This window comes from Ceratotherium simum, chromosome 6 (assembly GCF_057802395.1).
Source record: "Ceratotherium simum simum isolate JZ-2026a chromosome 6, ASM5780239v1, whole genome shotgun sequence".
Taxonomy (NCBI): Eukaryota; Metazoa; Chordata; class Mammalia; order Perissodactyla; family Rhinocerotidae; genus Ceratotherium; species Ceratotherium simum.
The window spans coordinates 15,371,869-15,388,292 of record NC_141905.1 but is presented as its reverse complement, the minus strand read 5'-3'; the positions used below and the strand labels follow the sequence as shown (position 1 = coordinate 15,388,292).

The 16,424-nt window shown below is 37.0% G+C and overlaps 1 protein-coding gene across 3 annotated transcripts in view; it reads right to left on the bottom strand.

Annotated features, from left to right (window-relative positions):
- HEATR1 (HEAT repeat containing 1) overlaps window positions 1-14,476 on the bottom strand; it is a 49,446-nt gene extending 34,970 nt beyond the window's left edge. For 2 of the 3 annotated variants that reach the window (XM_004432398.3, XM_087431916.1), the window contains exons 1-12: window positions 14,388-14,476; window positions 13,922-14,095; window positions 13,156-13,372; window positions 10,904-11,045; window positions 9,292-9,393; window positions 8,176-8,316; window positions 7,312-7,523; window positions 7,025-7,158; window positions 5,717-5,819; window positions 4,659-4,769; window positions 4,129-4,246; window positions 2,490-2,597 (exon numbers count right to left, since the gene is read on the bottom strand). In XM_004432398.3, coding sequence (XP_004432455.1) covers window positions 2,490-2,597; window positions 4,129-4,246; window positions 4,659-4,769; window positions 5,717-5,819; window positions 7,025-7,158; window positions 7,312-7,523; window positions 8,176-8,316; window positions 9,292-9,393; window positions 10,904-11,045; window positions 13,156-13,372; window positions 13,922-14,063 — 1,530 coding nt within the window. In that variant the 5' untranslated portion in view covers window positions 14,064-14,095; window positions 14,388-14,476. The remainder of the gene's footprint in view (window positions 1-2,489; window positions 2,598-4,128; window positions 4,247-4,658; window positions 4,770-5,716; window positions 5,820-7,024; window positions 7,159-7,311; window positions 7,524-8,175; window positions 8,317-9,291; window positions 9,394-10,903; window positions 11,046-13,155; window positions 13,373-13,921; window positions 14,096-14,387) is intronic. The other variant, XM_087431915.1, reaches the window with a different exon arrangement.
- Window positions 14,477-16,424: the final 1,948 nt, after the last annotated feature.

Below are 16,424 nucleotides of genomic sequence, written 5' to 3'. Positions count from 1 at the left end.
ATTATTTGGTACAAACTTTTCCTAGTTTCCACTAAAAATATAATAAAATATGTAGAATCTAAACATAAGTTTTTCATTAAGGAGTTCATCTTGTTAACATAAGAGCCCAGATACTGACAGTGCATAGACTAAAGAACCGCAAAACGTCCAGGTTTAAATCTTAGCTCTAGCACTTCCTAGCTGACCACGAGCAAGTTACTTAACCTTTCTAGGCCTCACTACAGTCATGCATCACTTAACGACAGGGTTATGTTCTGAGAAACGCTTTTTTAGGCCATTTTGTCGTCGTGTGAACATCAGAGTGTACTTACACAAACCTAAATGGTATAGTCTACTACACACCTAGGCTATATGGTACCAATCTTATGGCACCACCATTGTATATGTAGTCTGTCATCGACCAAAATGTCATCATGCAGCATGACTGTATTCTCATCTACAAAATAGGGCTAATAACAGCACCTACCTGAAAGGGTTGTTACAGAATTAAATAATACATGTCAATGCTTAGAACAGTGCCTTACACATTGTAAGTGTATTAAAAGTAACTATTAAAAGTTAGCTGTTATTATCATCATCAATATTTTTACAAGGATAAGGACATGCACTGAGAAGCCAGTCTGCCAAAAAAGAGATTCTATTTTTTTTAAGTAACAAAAGAAAACAAATCATATAAACATTCACAATAACAGAAAAATAAGACTGCTAATCAACCTGAATATATATCCCTACCTGTAGGTGATGAAAAAAAAAAACTAAATAATCCTACAGAAAAAATGTAGGTCACTCTGTTGAGAGACAAAACTAAAATCTCTAGAATTCACAAAACTGAGGGCAAAGTTTCACGTATCAAACACCACCAAAATTTTCTCAAGAGCTAACAAGTAGCCAAACATTCCCATCTGGAATTCTAGAACAGAACCTAAGTCCTGTCACTGATGGAGAAGGGAAAATGAAATCAAAGCATGCAAAGAAAGACGTTAACTGCAATTACAATACTGAAGTCTGTAGGTCGAATATATACAGTGCCCTTCATTGAAAAACTAACCAAATCCAGAGGACGGGGAGGAAAGGATTAAGAGTAAAAGAAAGAAGGATGAGAATAGCTTCAGGACTATTAGGAGATTCCAGGAATTCCCTTTTTATTCTAGGCACTGAAATCTTCCTATTATAACAAAGACCTATACTCAATGAGTTTAATTACCCAACAAATCAGTAATTTTAATTACCCAACAAACCTATCAGCAATCTGTGAAAGAAACATAATTCATGCCAGATTGGAAATGATCAAATAAAGAAGTATTTTTCAAATTTGAGTACTATATCAACCATTTTTTAAAAAACATTCTCAGAAATCCTAATGTTGCTTTTATTATTTATATATCAATCTAAAAACTAAGTATAACTTCTTAAAAATATAGAAAAATAAAACAAAAATATTAAAAATATAAAACAAAATGTTTATAAGTCAAATATATTTAAAAAACCCTACAAAACCAATAAAATTCAAATTGAGATGAATTTAATGTAGTAATTACAATTAGCTGAAATTAAACTCTACTTGTAATATGAATCTGGTTCTAATTGCCATGACACACATTCTAGAGTTCAGCATGCTTATACTGCCATGCGCTATGGGGAAACTAATTTCCACTACTTCTTTTCTCTATTCCAGAAATTTTCCAAATATGCAAATAGTGGTACATAAGATGATTTTAGATACTATACAGAGGATCATTCCTATTTTAATTATGGTAACTACAGTGAAATGTATGTACAATTAGCACTTCAAACCCATGATTTGAAGGCTATGTAAAAAAATAGTCCACCTAAAACTAGCTAAAGAAAAATTTTAAGAAAATAATATCAGTGGTAAGCTAATACAGAAAAAATTGTGGAAGTCCTGCTTGAATTACAAAAGTTCAGAAAATACTAGTCTATTTGAATCACTGCAAAGTCTTTGTAAAGTATCATTTTGGTATAAAGGCATTATTTACAAATTAAGTGAGCCTCTGTACTTACTATTTGGAGCCACCAAAATTTTAAACACAAATACAACCGCAGGTACTGAAATCACGGAACAGTGCTCCAAGAGCTATCATTCCGATGTTCTCAAATATGCTCATGTTAAACTTAAGACTACCAAAATCAAACTTCAAAACTAAAAAATTCTCAGATAATTTGTGAACCTCTGTAAATTGATCTATAAATTCCAGTTTGACAAACACTGAACCGAAAAGCTAACTAATAATCTGCAATGTAGAAACATAAGAAAACGGTTGTTATTAGAGCACATACAGGTTAAAATGGGGGCTACTGGCATGTAAGGTTCTAAATCTTTGTCTAACGTACTCTCATCTGCTTTATTCCACTTATCTCTACAATCACACAATATCGATTCTAGTTGGTAGCCTCAATTTCTTATTCTAGAATTACACTATTCAACTTAAGGACAAAAACTCCACAAATGAAAGCTATTTGACACAAACCTTTGATGTTTTCATGATATTTTTCAGATGATTAACGGCCAGAAGTCTGACAGGAGCAAGCGGATGATTCAGACTGAGCATCAAGGAGGTATCAGAATCTGCTAAAAACTATAGGATTCATCACAATTACCAAATGATTTCACCACTAAATCTGAGCAGCATATGATCAGGAATAAAAACCAGAGAAAACTACTCCAAACTGCCCAACATATTCAATAACAACCAACTAATTTCAGAAACCAAAATGTAAAGCAAAATCTTTGTTTCCAGGGCCAGCCTGGTGGCACAGTGGTTAAGTTTGGCGTGCTCCACTTCCGTGGCCCAGGACTCGCTGGTTCGGATCCCGGGCGCAGACCTACACACCACTCATCAAGCCACGCTATAGGGATTGGCACAGACATTAGCTCAGGGACAATCTTCCTCAAGCAAAAAGAGGAAGACTGGCAACAGATGTTAGCTGAGGGCCAATCTTCCTCATCCCCCCCAAAAAATAAATAAATCAATCTTTGTCTCTAGAACATATGAGTTACAACAGACGAAAAAATTTGTATTGTTAACGTTGTGATTTTGTGTATACTTGTGTCTATATGTAGGTTTAATTTAGTGAAGTAATTCTATGAAGTAATTTTGTAGTCTTTATGTATATCTGATTCCAAAATGAAAAGCACCTGAGATAAATCACTATATTAGCATCTAAATGAAAATATAAATGTAAAAAAATTGACCGTTAAAGATACATTGCAATTCATATAAATGATACAACAGTGACATTCAAAATTAGTGACAATTTACTTCACTTATGTAATTAGACTAAGAAGGAAGTCTGTCTATCAACCTAAGATTGGGAAATGAAACACCATTAAAGATGAAAGTCTAGGGGCTGGCCCTGTGGCCAAGTGGTTAAAGTTCGGTGCACTCCTCTTCGGCGGCCTGGGTTTGCAGGTTTGGATCCCAGGTGCAGACCTACTCCACTCACCAAAGCCACGCTGTGGCAGCAACCCACGTACAAAACAGAGGAAGATTGGCACAGATGTTAGCTCAGGGCGAATCTTCCTCAGCAAAAAAAGAAAAAAAAAGATGAAAGTCTAATTATGGAAGAGAAAAACCAAAACAATCATATTTCTCTTCATATTTATTTTCAAGGCTAATTATAAGAACTGCTTAAACCTCTAACTTCTAGTATAAAGATTTAGGGTGAATACCAGAAAATTTCTGAAGTTCTAACATGATCATGAAATAAAATCCACCTCCCTTTTCCTAATCAATGATTAAATAGTCACATGTGGCTAGTGGGTATTGCACTGGAAAGTGAAGATACAGGAGAAAGGGAGGCAGCACCAGAAACCTAAGTGAGGCCCCCTTTTGGTGACTGCTAATGAAGATCATATACACAATTTCCAAACAATACTTCTCCTGAAATAAGTATCACATTCAGTTATTTAAATTACTGTACCTTTCTCCAATTATTCAATTCCTGCCTCACAGCCTTACTTAAGGTAACTAGGCAAACTGTTTAAAATCTCATTTCTCCATGAAACTTTCCAAAGAGAGGAATGAAGTAGCCAATTTCCTTCTGGAGCTCTTTCAGTAACCACAAATATACTCCTAATTGTCATAATTCATCTGAAGAAAAACTTACCTGATACTTTCCACCACTTGTAGAAAGAGAGATAAATTGATGAAAAAGCTCTTGTTTTTTTAGATCTGTAATTTCCTTTAGGCGCTCCTCTAATACAACATCTAATGTTCTGGGATATCTGAGAAGAAATTAAAGAGTTAATTTACTATTCTTAATACAGTTATTAACCACACACACCATACACATAGAAAAGACATAAAATTTTAAAAATTACTGAAATTGAGACTTAAAATTTTAACAAATGGTATACGTAAAACCAAATGATACTGATCAAGTTTGTTACTATCACCATCCCAACAACAAAAGTCTCTCCATAAAAAAATTATACCCTCCACAGTCCCCACACAACTCATATTTCCTCTTATATTTCAAATATATTTAAATCCTATACCTGTCGCTTCCTCAAGGGAAAAAAAAAAGGACAGTCTCTTTACAATTCATTCACTATATTAAGACGTGACTTGTGAATCATCTCTTTATAAAACAAGAGGTACACATTAAAGAAGGGCACAAACACACACACAACTTACTTGCTTTCTAAAAGTCTGACAAGTGGAAGAAACTGTTCATTAAGCAAAGATACTTTATCAGGATCAATTTCTTCCTGTGAACTGTATGAAATATACTCTTCAAAAAGAAGGCTGCAAAACAAAACAAGTATCAGCAGACATGCGAGTTATGATTTATTGAGTACCTATCATGTTCTAGGTGCTTTAGAAATATTATCTCTAACTGTCATACTTCTACAAGATAGAAATTATACTTATTTTACAAATACAAAAACTAGGGACAAGAGGTCTTATAATTTGCCTGAGGTCAAATGAGATCAGCTACAACAGCCAACACCTAGTGAGCCCTACTGTGCCACAAAAAGTAGAGCAAAGTTTTCAACCCTGGTCTAACTGGAGAGCCCAAGCTCTCAACAGTGCTTCACGTGTATACTCTCATTTAATTCACAAGCCGACCCTGTGAGCAAGGGGCACGAATGACACACCAGCAGACAGGTACCTGCCCAATGTTACGTAATGGCAAAACCAGATCCAGGCAGTCTGACCTCAGAACTTAACTACTCTACTCTCCTGGAAATGATAAAGGCAGGATTCAAACCTACGTCTGACTGCAATGCCTACAGGCTTTTCACTGTATCAAGTTGCCCGTTAAGTAAGAAAAGAAAATGGGAGACTGACTATCTTTACAGAAAAGGAAGAAATAATCTTTACTTCACACCAACCCTCAATATTAAGTTTCTAATTGATATTTACTGAATACCAACTGTGATATATTGTTTCAGGCATTTTGGTCCATTTATTCATAGGAAACTCTAAACAGCCACAAATTAGATGTAGCTATAACCCAAATTTAGCTTATGAACTTTCTACAATCATGTATAAGCACTAAAGACAAGCAAGAGAAATTACTTTTTTTCCTGTTGCCACAATTACTGGACAAAGTACTTATAATTAATAAAATGATATGGACAAAGCAAGAAATACATTATAAAGGGATACTGGAAAACTGCCAACCAAACCTGAAAAGTATATGAGCCACAAAAATACAAATTAAAAGCATGTCAAAAATAATAGCTTACCTAGCCAACAAATGGTCTAGATTGTTCTTCAGTGATATATTTCTAAGTATAGCTTCTAAGTGTCTCCTGTAGATCTGACCATCTGTCCCTTCAGTTTCTTCTCCTTAGTATACAACAAATTAAAATTGATTGGGGAAAATTTTTTTGCATGCTTACACTATTAAATTTATTCACAGCAGAAATACTTTCTATAGAAATCACTTTAAAACATATACATCGATATCCAGCTTTTTACCTATTTCAAAAGTGTATTCCACTATATAGTCTTTTATATTTTTCAAAACATTTTTGTATATATTACCCTCATTTACCCTTTACCTGAAGTTCTCTATATTTTTAAAAACAAGTATTATCATGCCTACCTCATTAATGAAACACAACCCCCAAAAATACAGCCTTTCCCCAGGTCCCATGATAAGTGGTGAAGCTGGGACTCGAACCTAGAACTCAGTCAACTACCTCTGAAAACAAGCTAAATTTTCACCTCAATACCTCCTTACTGAACCAAGAGCTGTCACCTTCTACTCCACATTTACCATAAATGGATGAATCACATGTTGGCCCTCCCTTCAAAGACTGGGATCACATTACTCATCACCATCAGAATAGAAAAAACATACTTTCATTTATGCTAGTCATGTTTCTGAAATGCATGTTTAAACCAAGATTTGGTTAAGCAAACCTTATTTTCCAATAGATTGACATAATTTTAGAGATGTCTTTTTAGTATGTCTTTCTTAATTCAAGTAGCAATAGGACCAAGTATTTTTGCCTTGTCTTTCTGTATTTATTGAAGAGTAAAAAACATATAATGCAAACAATCAAATCACTTTCTAATTAATCTTTTGGCTTTTTTTTTAACTTGGATTTTTATGCATGAGATTTTCTTGGTCTTACATTTTCAATGACTCAAGAAAGAAAACTCTTTTTTTGGCAACTGGATATTTATTGTAAATGAATCACTAAAGTTCACTGAATATGTAAATGAGAAGGGAAAGTTTTACTTGTAATATATTTTAATTGTCTTAAAATAATTCCATAGTCTTTTTCAGGTACAGACTGCTTAAGAACACACATTTTTAAAAAAACAGAATTCTGAGTATATCACTCAATAAGGATCTGCCTTCAACTAACCTGCTCCCGATTCCAAATGTTTTTCACAAAAGAAAAATAGAAAAATTACACCAAAAAAATCAGATAGCAGAAACTTTAAGTACCTTAAAGATATTAACAAAGGTGTGGTTCCTATTTTAAGAGAATCAAACCTTAGAAAATAAGTTTCTGGACACAAAATGTAAAACCACATACCTGTAACATGATTAATGATGGAGACAACCAGATGGGGAAGCATGTAACGCAGAAGAGGACTGATGTCATACATTTCAGAAATCCCATGAAGTATTGTAATAAGATCAGGAACATTACACAAGTGAGGAAACGGCCTTTGAAGAAGCAAGAATGCAAGATATTGACTTTACAAGTTAGACAATGAATGGCAATTTTAAAAAATAGTGTAAAATTTATCTTATGGAAAAAATTATTCAAAATAATCTCATTCATCTCTAATTATTATTTCTCAATTCAATTACACATACTTTTTCCCAAGGCTCTCCGGCTTCTGTCTCTGCAGGAGTACTATCAAGCAACCTAATCCATCCTTGATCAAAGAGGGAATTTTGGTCAATGTTTTGATGATCTGTGAAGCCAATGAATTAACGAAGGTATCTTCCATTGTCACTTTCACAGAAATCTGACATATTATCATGTATGTTGCAGCTCTGTAATCTGGTAAAGGTGATTTCAGTCCCTAAATATTTTTTAAAATATAAGGGAAAATGATAAACTATTATTACTTCATTCTACTTAAAATGTTGCTTTACCATGACAAATTAGAAATATCATAAATTAGAGATTAATACAACCTAATGCACACTGAGAGTCAACCACTCCTGAGAAGTGAAAAATCAAGATGTTGACCCCTTTTCCTTAGTGGATGTGGACATGAGACAGGCCTCTTGGACGAGAGAAGGGATCTCAGAAGGTCTGCCAACTCAAACATCCACTAGACCTCCTAACAGCACCTCTGTGGGGAATCTGGGAAGGTGGTAGGCAACACAGCACTGGGGAAGAAGAAACATTAGATGCAGAAATCAATGCAAAAAGAATGATAAGAGAGCCTCTGCCTTGAAGAGATTTTCTAACCCATTCTCTTTCCACGAGGTCACAAGACTGTCAAGAAAATAGATCTGGGAGATAGTGGCAGGGTCAAATATCCAACATTTTTTCTTAAGGAGCCCTTAAGACAAAGTCAGTCATATTTTTTACCTAAAAATTAAATCTCATCAACCGCCTGAAAAAAACTATCAATTTTAAAACATTTATGTCTAAGTGAAATTTTCAAAGGCAAGAAAATTCCTCCAAGTACAAAATAATCTACTTTACACATGAGCAGGGCCAACCTTTTGGATATATGGAAATAGCTTGGCAACTATATTGTCTGATATGTCCTCAGCAGTCACTAGAGCAGACACGATGGTAGAAGCATAAAAAGTTAAGAGCACCCTCAACTGAGCTGAACTCCCAGGATACTCAGCAAAAACCTGAAACAAGAAACACAAACAAAACACATTTAAGAGTGAAAGACCAATCAGATAAAAGTATAGAAATGTTTACAGCTCTCAACTACTTCAGGCTGACATTAAAATTTTTTTTTGACATTAATGTTCTTTCCTTTCCTTTAAATTTTTTTTTTTTTGCAGGAGAAGATTTGCCCTAAGCTAACATCTGTTGCCAATCTTCCTCCTTTTTTTTTCTTCTTTTTTCTCCCCCAAAGTCCCAGCACATAGTTGTGTCTAGTTGTGAGTTCTTCTGGTTCTTCTATGAGAGCCGCCCCACAGCATGGCTACTGACAGACAAGTGGTATGGTTCCATGCCCAGGCCTCTGAAGCAGAGTGCGCCGAACTTTAACCATTAAGCCATCAAGGCTGGCTCCTGACATTTTAATTTTTACCATATGCAACATTAAATAAATAACAAATTCAATGGTTCAATTAAATATGACAAGAATAACATTTCTTTTTTTTTTTTTTTTTTTTTTTTTAAGATTTTATTTATTTTATTGTTTTCCCCCCAAAGCCCCAGTGGATAGTTGTATGTCGTAGCTGCACATCCTTCTAGTTGCTGTATGCGGGACTCGGCCTCAGGATGAACGGAGAAGTGGTGCCTCGATGCGCACCCGGGATCCGAACCTGGGCCACCAGCATCGCAGCGCGCGCACTCAACCACCAAGCCACAGGGCCGGCCCAAGAATAACATTTCTAGATTGTCTTTTTAAACTGTTTAAATAGTCACTATAAATAGAATTTGGTATGGAATAGAATAATTTATTTTTGTAGAAAAACACCTTTGGTGACAAAAGAGTGATCAAACCATTTATGTTCCTAAATAGATCATTTAACAAAAGGAACTTCTTCAAAGTACCATCATTATTAGGGAAGGCCTTAGTAAGTTTTCTTCATTTAGAGCAAGCAACCTTCTAATGGAACTACACATTCACGAAACAATATTCCACTCACCTTTACAGATTTTGTTACCAGACTACAAATAAAATCCATGAATCCAAGATCTTTGTAGCAGTGGGTAACCAAAGTTCCTTTAGCTAAGGGCACTCCAGACTGCTATTATAGACAGAAAGAATCAGCTATTACTAAGAACATTCATCAAGTGATCATTAGTTTTAAAGTACCTACCATAATAACAGCTTTATACTGCTGCAGTTCATTAATACAAAATATAGCCTCTCCTTATAATTGGTGGTAGAGATGAGACTACCAAATAAAATTGTGCAAACTTTAGAAATTCAAAAGAGAACGTTAGCAATGAGGGTGGAGGTACTCAGTGAAAAATGCTTACTTACATGTATTGCATTTTGATACGTATTCATCTAAATCTGGACTCTCTAGATTCTTAGTAACTCTACTGGTTAGAGTTGGTTTTCGAGCCAAGGTGATAAGGTTTTGTCACTGTTTTACAACAAGGTTAGTAATAGAAATAGACTAGGAACCTGGCCAACTTATACTATTCCCCAGGCCTATCATTGTGCATGATATGTATTACATGTTCAATAAATACCAGAAAATCAAGGAATGGAGAATTTGAAGTGACCATTAATAGATGAGTGGGATTTGGACACCTGAAACAAGCATGTCTAGAGAGCAGCAGGGTCTGTGTGCAGACGAGGGAAAAAAATGATCTTGATATTAGCAGATTTGAATACTGAAAGGTTTGATAAGAAGTTTTATCACAGGTTGGCCTTCTCTTATTAAACATTCTTTAGTTCAAGTGCTTTACATCCAAACTCCTAAATTTCTAATTAAAAATTCCCATTCCTCTCTTTTTAATAATTCTGATCACTGACCTCACTACTATCATCCATAAGGTTAACTCTTTCCACAGTCCCAGTCTGTTAGCCTACTTTCATCCCCATTTGCCCTCCTCCTAGCCTGAATCGCCAGGCACAACATTCAGTAAAATTCCTACTAACAACATACATCTACTTTCCTCTACTACATGTGGAAAACAAAGTGCTAACAGCAAGTCAGTTGTTTTACTACAAACTCATGCTATCTGATCTTAGCCAGACCCTTCCTGTAAGGAAACCAACCTTTTATTCACCTGTAAATTAATTCCTAGCATCTTCTTTACAACTTCAATAATTTCCTGAAGTCCTTCAAGTTATCCTTATCCTTTTAATTTTTGTATTTTCTGCTTTTCTTCACCGCCAATTATTTTTAAGCTCTTCGGTTCCAAAATTTAAATGCCAGACAGCACGGTACAGTGAAAAGACATAAGCTTTAAAATCAGATCTGGATTCAAATCTCATCTCTACCACTTTATAGTTATGTGAACTTTGGCAAGTAACTTAATTCTGTGAGCCTGTCCTCATCTGTAAAAATGGAGTTTTCTGAGAATCCAAGATAATACAGTGTAAACTGTCTAGCTTGATGTCAGGTACTAAATAAAAGCCAGCTATTATTCATAATAGTTTCAACTGGAAATTAGGAAATAAGAGTGATGGACGTAATACTTGGGCTACCCTCAGGAGCACTAATGACTTATTTTTTCCAAATTACATCTCTTAATCAAGATTTGTAATGATAACACATATGTGTCATTCAACAATCATACCTTAATTGGCAATAACCAGAACCATTTGTGCTTTGAATTATTAATTTTTAGAAGCTGTATAACTCGCACAAATATTCTTGTCTCGTGGTATGGTAGGACACAAGCAATGAGGCTATCTTGATTATAAAGATGGATATGGAACCTGGGGAAAAAAGCAAACAATTCAAACTGACACAAAACTTACAAGCACTTATTTCCTTATATATCCAAATTGTATTATCAATGAGCTAAAACTACTTAGAATGAATATCAGTAAGAATAATCACATAACTGTAAGCAAGCTACAGGGTACTTAAACGTAAGCCCTCAACTTTGCATTAAAGTACTCCTCAAGAGGGTTCTGCCAATCCTTATACAGTAATATATTTTCATATTCAATATCAAAATTTGTATCCCATTCACTTTCTCCCAACTTTTTTTTTTTTTTTTTTTTTTTTAAGATTTTATTTATTCATTTTTTTCCCCCCAAAGCCCCAGCAGATAGTTGTATGTCATAGGTTCACATCCTTCCAGTTGCTGTACGTGGGACTCGGCCTCGCGCTGGACGGAGAAGTGGTGCCTTGGGGCGCGCCCGGGATCCAAACCCGGGCCGCCAGCATCAGAGCGCGCGCACTTAACCGCTAAGCCATGGAGCCGGCCCTCTCCCAACTTTTTAAACTTATTATTACATTAACATAACTGTGGGATCGTTGCAGTCAAAACAACAGAAAAGCAACTGGTCAACTAGGCAGCAATACTCAGCTTCTCTCCATGCTCCCAAGTTCACCTTTCATAGATTCCTCAGCTTACCTAATTATCATAATTCTAAAACCAAAAGACTAATTAAAATAAAAATCACATTACTTTTTTTGATTAATTAAAAAAATTATCAAATTACAACCCTATATAATTTGTCCATGAACTTCACAAAACTTTGTATTGGTCCCTCCACCTTACTAATAACATAAGACAGATTTATTAATTCTGTCAGATACATTAAATCCTTTCTAGCCTTCAAGACCTAGCCCAAATGCCTTTTACAAGATGCTTTTCCTAATTCTGCCAGCCAAGCGATCCCTCTCACGTCTGTCTAAACTCTCCTATTCTTTTATCTGTACCTTTCTTGGAAGACCATGCCACTCTGCCTTTTATTGGTTATAAATATGGCTTTAGTACTAGCCACGATGTTACCTTCCCCATGAAGCTTTCCTCAACTACTTCAGGCAGAGGTACATGCCCCAAACTTTGCATACACCTTTATTACGGCATTTATTTCAAAACAGTTACCAAGGGTAGCCTACTCATCCTTGTATCTAACATAACGTTTGCTAAATAAATAAGTTACATGAATAACCACATGCAAAACCAAATGCAAAAAGTACTTCTTACATTAATGATCTATTTGGGGGAAATTAAATGCTACAAGACAGAGGGAAATATTACAGACTTGATTCTTTTTTTGTCTGATGAGTCTAACATTCTGATAATCGGAAGATCCAAGTTAAATTTATGTTTTCTCAATGACTCACTTGCTTCCTTTACCCCCATGTCTCCAATTAATGAAGTGGAAATCTTTCTACTTTTAAAACATATATATGGGAAAAAAAGCAAAACTGTGTAAGCTGTGATGTGATACTAATGTGATGTTAACAAGTGAGACAAACTGAGTAAACTTAGAGACAATTTCTAAAGTGGATAGAAGATCAGACCTTGGAAACAAACTTGTGTCTCAGCTTACTAGTTGTGTGACTCAGACAACTTAATCCCCCTACACCTCAGTTTTCTCAACTGTAAAATGGGGATAATACAAGTATGCTGTGAACACTGAAATAATGCATGCAAAGTGCGTACCATAAAGTCTGGTGTATAAACGTTCAACACACATTAGCTATTATTGTTTTTCTTAAGTTATGGTATTTCAGAGGACACTATTACCCTCTTCCCAAACCACTGTTATTATTTTGGCAAGAAAGGAGTTTAATACCCTTTGCCACAAATATGCGGTAACAATTTGTAATGGCAAAGTGACATGAACTCCTTAGAACTAATGAGGTTAGACTATTTACTCAAGATCTTCAGTAGTTCGATTTTTCACAATCAACAAAAATGAGTTTAATAGTAGAAGGGCATGCTTAGCTCACCCAACAGACACTGTGTTAATCACTTAATATACTTAGTTTTTCAGTTTTAAATTGATAAATGTTCTCAATACTTAATTTTTTAAAATATCAGAGTTGTTAGCCCATAATTATTTCTGTAATTCCATTTGTTACCTATGAATCAACCACTCCAGACACTTCTGTGCTGGCTTCAACAGGAAGTAAGGGGACAAGTGAATAAGGAATAATGAAATGTTTTCATCCAGCTGCTTGTTCACTGCTTTGGTCTGAACGCTGCGCTCCAAGGTTTTTGCTAGCTGGCTGAACAATGGTGCTTCAAATTGCTCAAAGGAAGGATCGATTCCAAGCAGCTCTTCTAGGCCAGTGCATCCTAGGAAAAGGCCAGTTTACTTAACAATTCTTTGTAAGCAAACTCATCTCACCCCTCTTTTATGGTTTTACTTACCCCTAAAAATCTCTGAACTCTTTTAGCACATATAATCTCTAATACAGTCCCAAACATAGATTTCTGGCTTTCAACATAGAGAACAAATCACATCTCATCAACTAGGAGAGCAGAAAGTACTTCCTGGCAGGGGGACATTCCTTTTTTTTTTTTTTTTTAAACATTCCCCCCAATAACTAGGCCAGTCCTCTGGGAAAACACCTCCTCCACCCCAGCCACTGACTCCAGTCCCTTAGGCTGTTCCTCCTCTCCATACATTAGTTGACCTCCCTAAGCTTGTTTCTTCATCTGTGAAATTCAGATACCACTACTTATGTACATTTAAGCATCCAGCACGTAGTTGTTATTTTTCACCTTAACAATGTAAGTCAACAAGTTAGACACTGCTAAGGAAGAGGGCGGGCCAGCAGAGAAAATAAGAAAATACAGCAACAAACGCTTCACAGAGCTTTTCTAAGTTACAGGGTAGCTCACCAATAGCAAAGGCAGTGTCCCTGTCGATGGTGGCCGCTTCCTTGGGGTCAAACAACAAAGATGCAACTTCATCTCTAGATAAGAGACTGGGATCACTTTGAGGGAGGGCGAGTCGTTGGAGCTGCTGGGCTAAGGACGTCATCTCTCACGCCAGCGGATTTCTAAAAACACAAGCTAACAAACATAACCACTGTAAGAAGTCTCTACAAAACTATAAGGTGCCTTAACTGCAAGCAGCAAATGCCTCCCGTACAAGCAAGTCTCCTCTGCACTCAGCGCCGTCGCGGACACATAACCGGCTGTCCGGGGACTCGCGGACTCCGGAGAGGCAAACGCTGCAGCAACAGTGTTAAGAACGAATTACAGCCCCCGGGCCGCGCCAAGGCTTTCTCCAGCTCCGACTCGAAAACCCGCGGACACCTTACCCTCCCTTGGGATACCTCCCGGATCTACAGGTCCTACTCACCGGGAGCTCGACTTCGGGCAGGACTTCCAAGCCAAGAACTCTTCACAGCAGCTCCCACATGGTACCCGAGTCCTGCTCTCGCCCGGAAACCTAGAACACGCCTCAGGGCAACTTCCGGCTTCAGGCACTACGGCAAGAGAAGAGGTACAAGCTTGCCGGAAATGCGACAAGGTGACTCCGCCTCCCTGCAGCGAAGCCCCGCCGCTCCGGCCTCCGGGCTCAGGCGGTGGGTTCCGGGTCCTTGGCGAGAGTCCCGCCGTCTGCGCTCTGGCGTGTGTCTGCAGGTTTCAGTCTCTGGGTGGGCCTCTGGTGAGCTTTAAGGATCTGTAGCCGGAATCATTCATGCAACATTTACCTAGCCAGCCTTTACTATGTGCCAGCAGCGTCGCGTAGTGGATAAAACTATGAGCTGTGAAGTCTTGTTGCCGCGTTTAATCCCAGCACTAGCGCCCCTGGGCCGTGAGCTCCACCGAAATTATTTCGTCTCGGAGAGTTTGTCACGTCCTCTATAAAGTGAGAACAGGCTGCGAATTTCATGCGATGAGCTACTGATCGCATTGCGAGCCGATCTATAAGCGCTGGAGACCACCGCCCTGGAACTTGGGGGCGATCTTGTCACTCCGCTGTGTGTTCCTGGAGGACACGTACTGTATTTTTTTTCTTTTAAAACGAACCCTGTCGAGATATAATTTACAAACCAAATCACCCACTTCATTTTAACAGTTCGATGAGTTTTAACAAATGAATATATAGGTGTCACTATCTCCCCAGTCAAGATATAGAAAGTTTCTGTCCCTCCCAAAAGTTTCCTCTTGACCCTTTGCGGTGATGCCCACCCCCACTCACGGCCCCAGGCAACCATTGGTCTTCCTGGCGACAGTATAGGTTAGTGCTGCCGAAGAGAGTCCCATATGGATGTACCACAATCTGTTCCCACAGCAGTGTGATATGTGCTACAAATGGTGTGAACTGGCCTCTGCAAGATGCTGCACGGGAAGTGGGAGTGACGCTGGGTATCCTGTCTTGTCCGGATGTATTCATTTCTCTCAAGAGATAGAGCTCTTCAGTGCCAGGGTGTCAGTCTTTCAGTAACCCTCTTTCCTGGAGAATGTTGGAAACACAGTTACCAATGTGGGGGCTCTCTTCTGTACTCCGTGCAGATTTTCTCACTTTTGTTAAAACAATCTTTTGTTGTTTTCTTTAACAGCATTTAAAACAACCAAAAAAATCTCTGCAGTTGTTTCTACAGATAATAATCTCCTTTTTCATGTGGGTGTTAATTGCTTGCAGAGAATAACATGATTTTTTAAGTTCGGGTGGTATCTATTTCATCCTTACAAACATCTCTCAAAGGACTTTTTTTGTCCTTCTAATGTGTCACAGGAATTTTACCTTTACAAAAGCAATCAGCTTTGGGAGAAATTAAAGTAGTAGTAAGATATGAAAGTAGTGAGAAATGAAAATCAGGCCTATTTTATCCACAAGACGTGTTTCCTTTTTTGCTTAAAAAAAATCTTCAATGTGTTTTTAAATCAAAGTGAAAATAAAAAGAAAAGTGCTATAGGTATTTGGTTCGCTCTTTCTATGTCAGTTTCAATGGTATATTGTGCCATACTGAATTTTACTTTGGAAGTAAACTAGGAAAGGAAGAAGAAAACAAGTCAGAGATTCATAAATATAATTAAAAAAAAAAAACAAAAAACTTTGGTTTAAAAAAATATACCATGATCTTGAATTATATCTTTTTCTCCATTTTAAAAGAATCTTTTGGGTATATTTGTTTTATGTTTGTATCTATTTGTATACATATTTGTATATATTTTTTCTGATTATTGCATCAAGGACCAAAGCAAACTTACTCTCAGTTATTATTTGAATTTAAAATATCAGTTATATTGGGCCGGCCCTGTGGCTTGGTGGTTAAGAGCGCGCGCTGCGATGCTGGTGGCCCGGGTTCGGATCCCGGGTGCGCATCGGGGCACCACTTCTCCGTTCATCCTGAGGCCGAGTCCCGCATACAGCAACTAGAAGGATGTG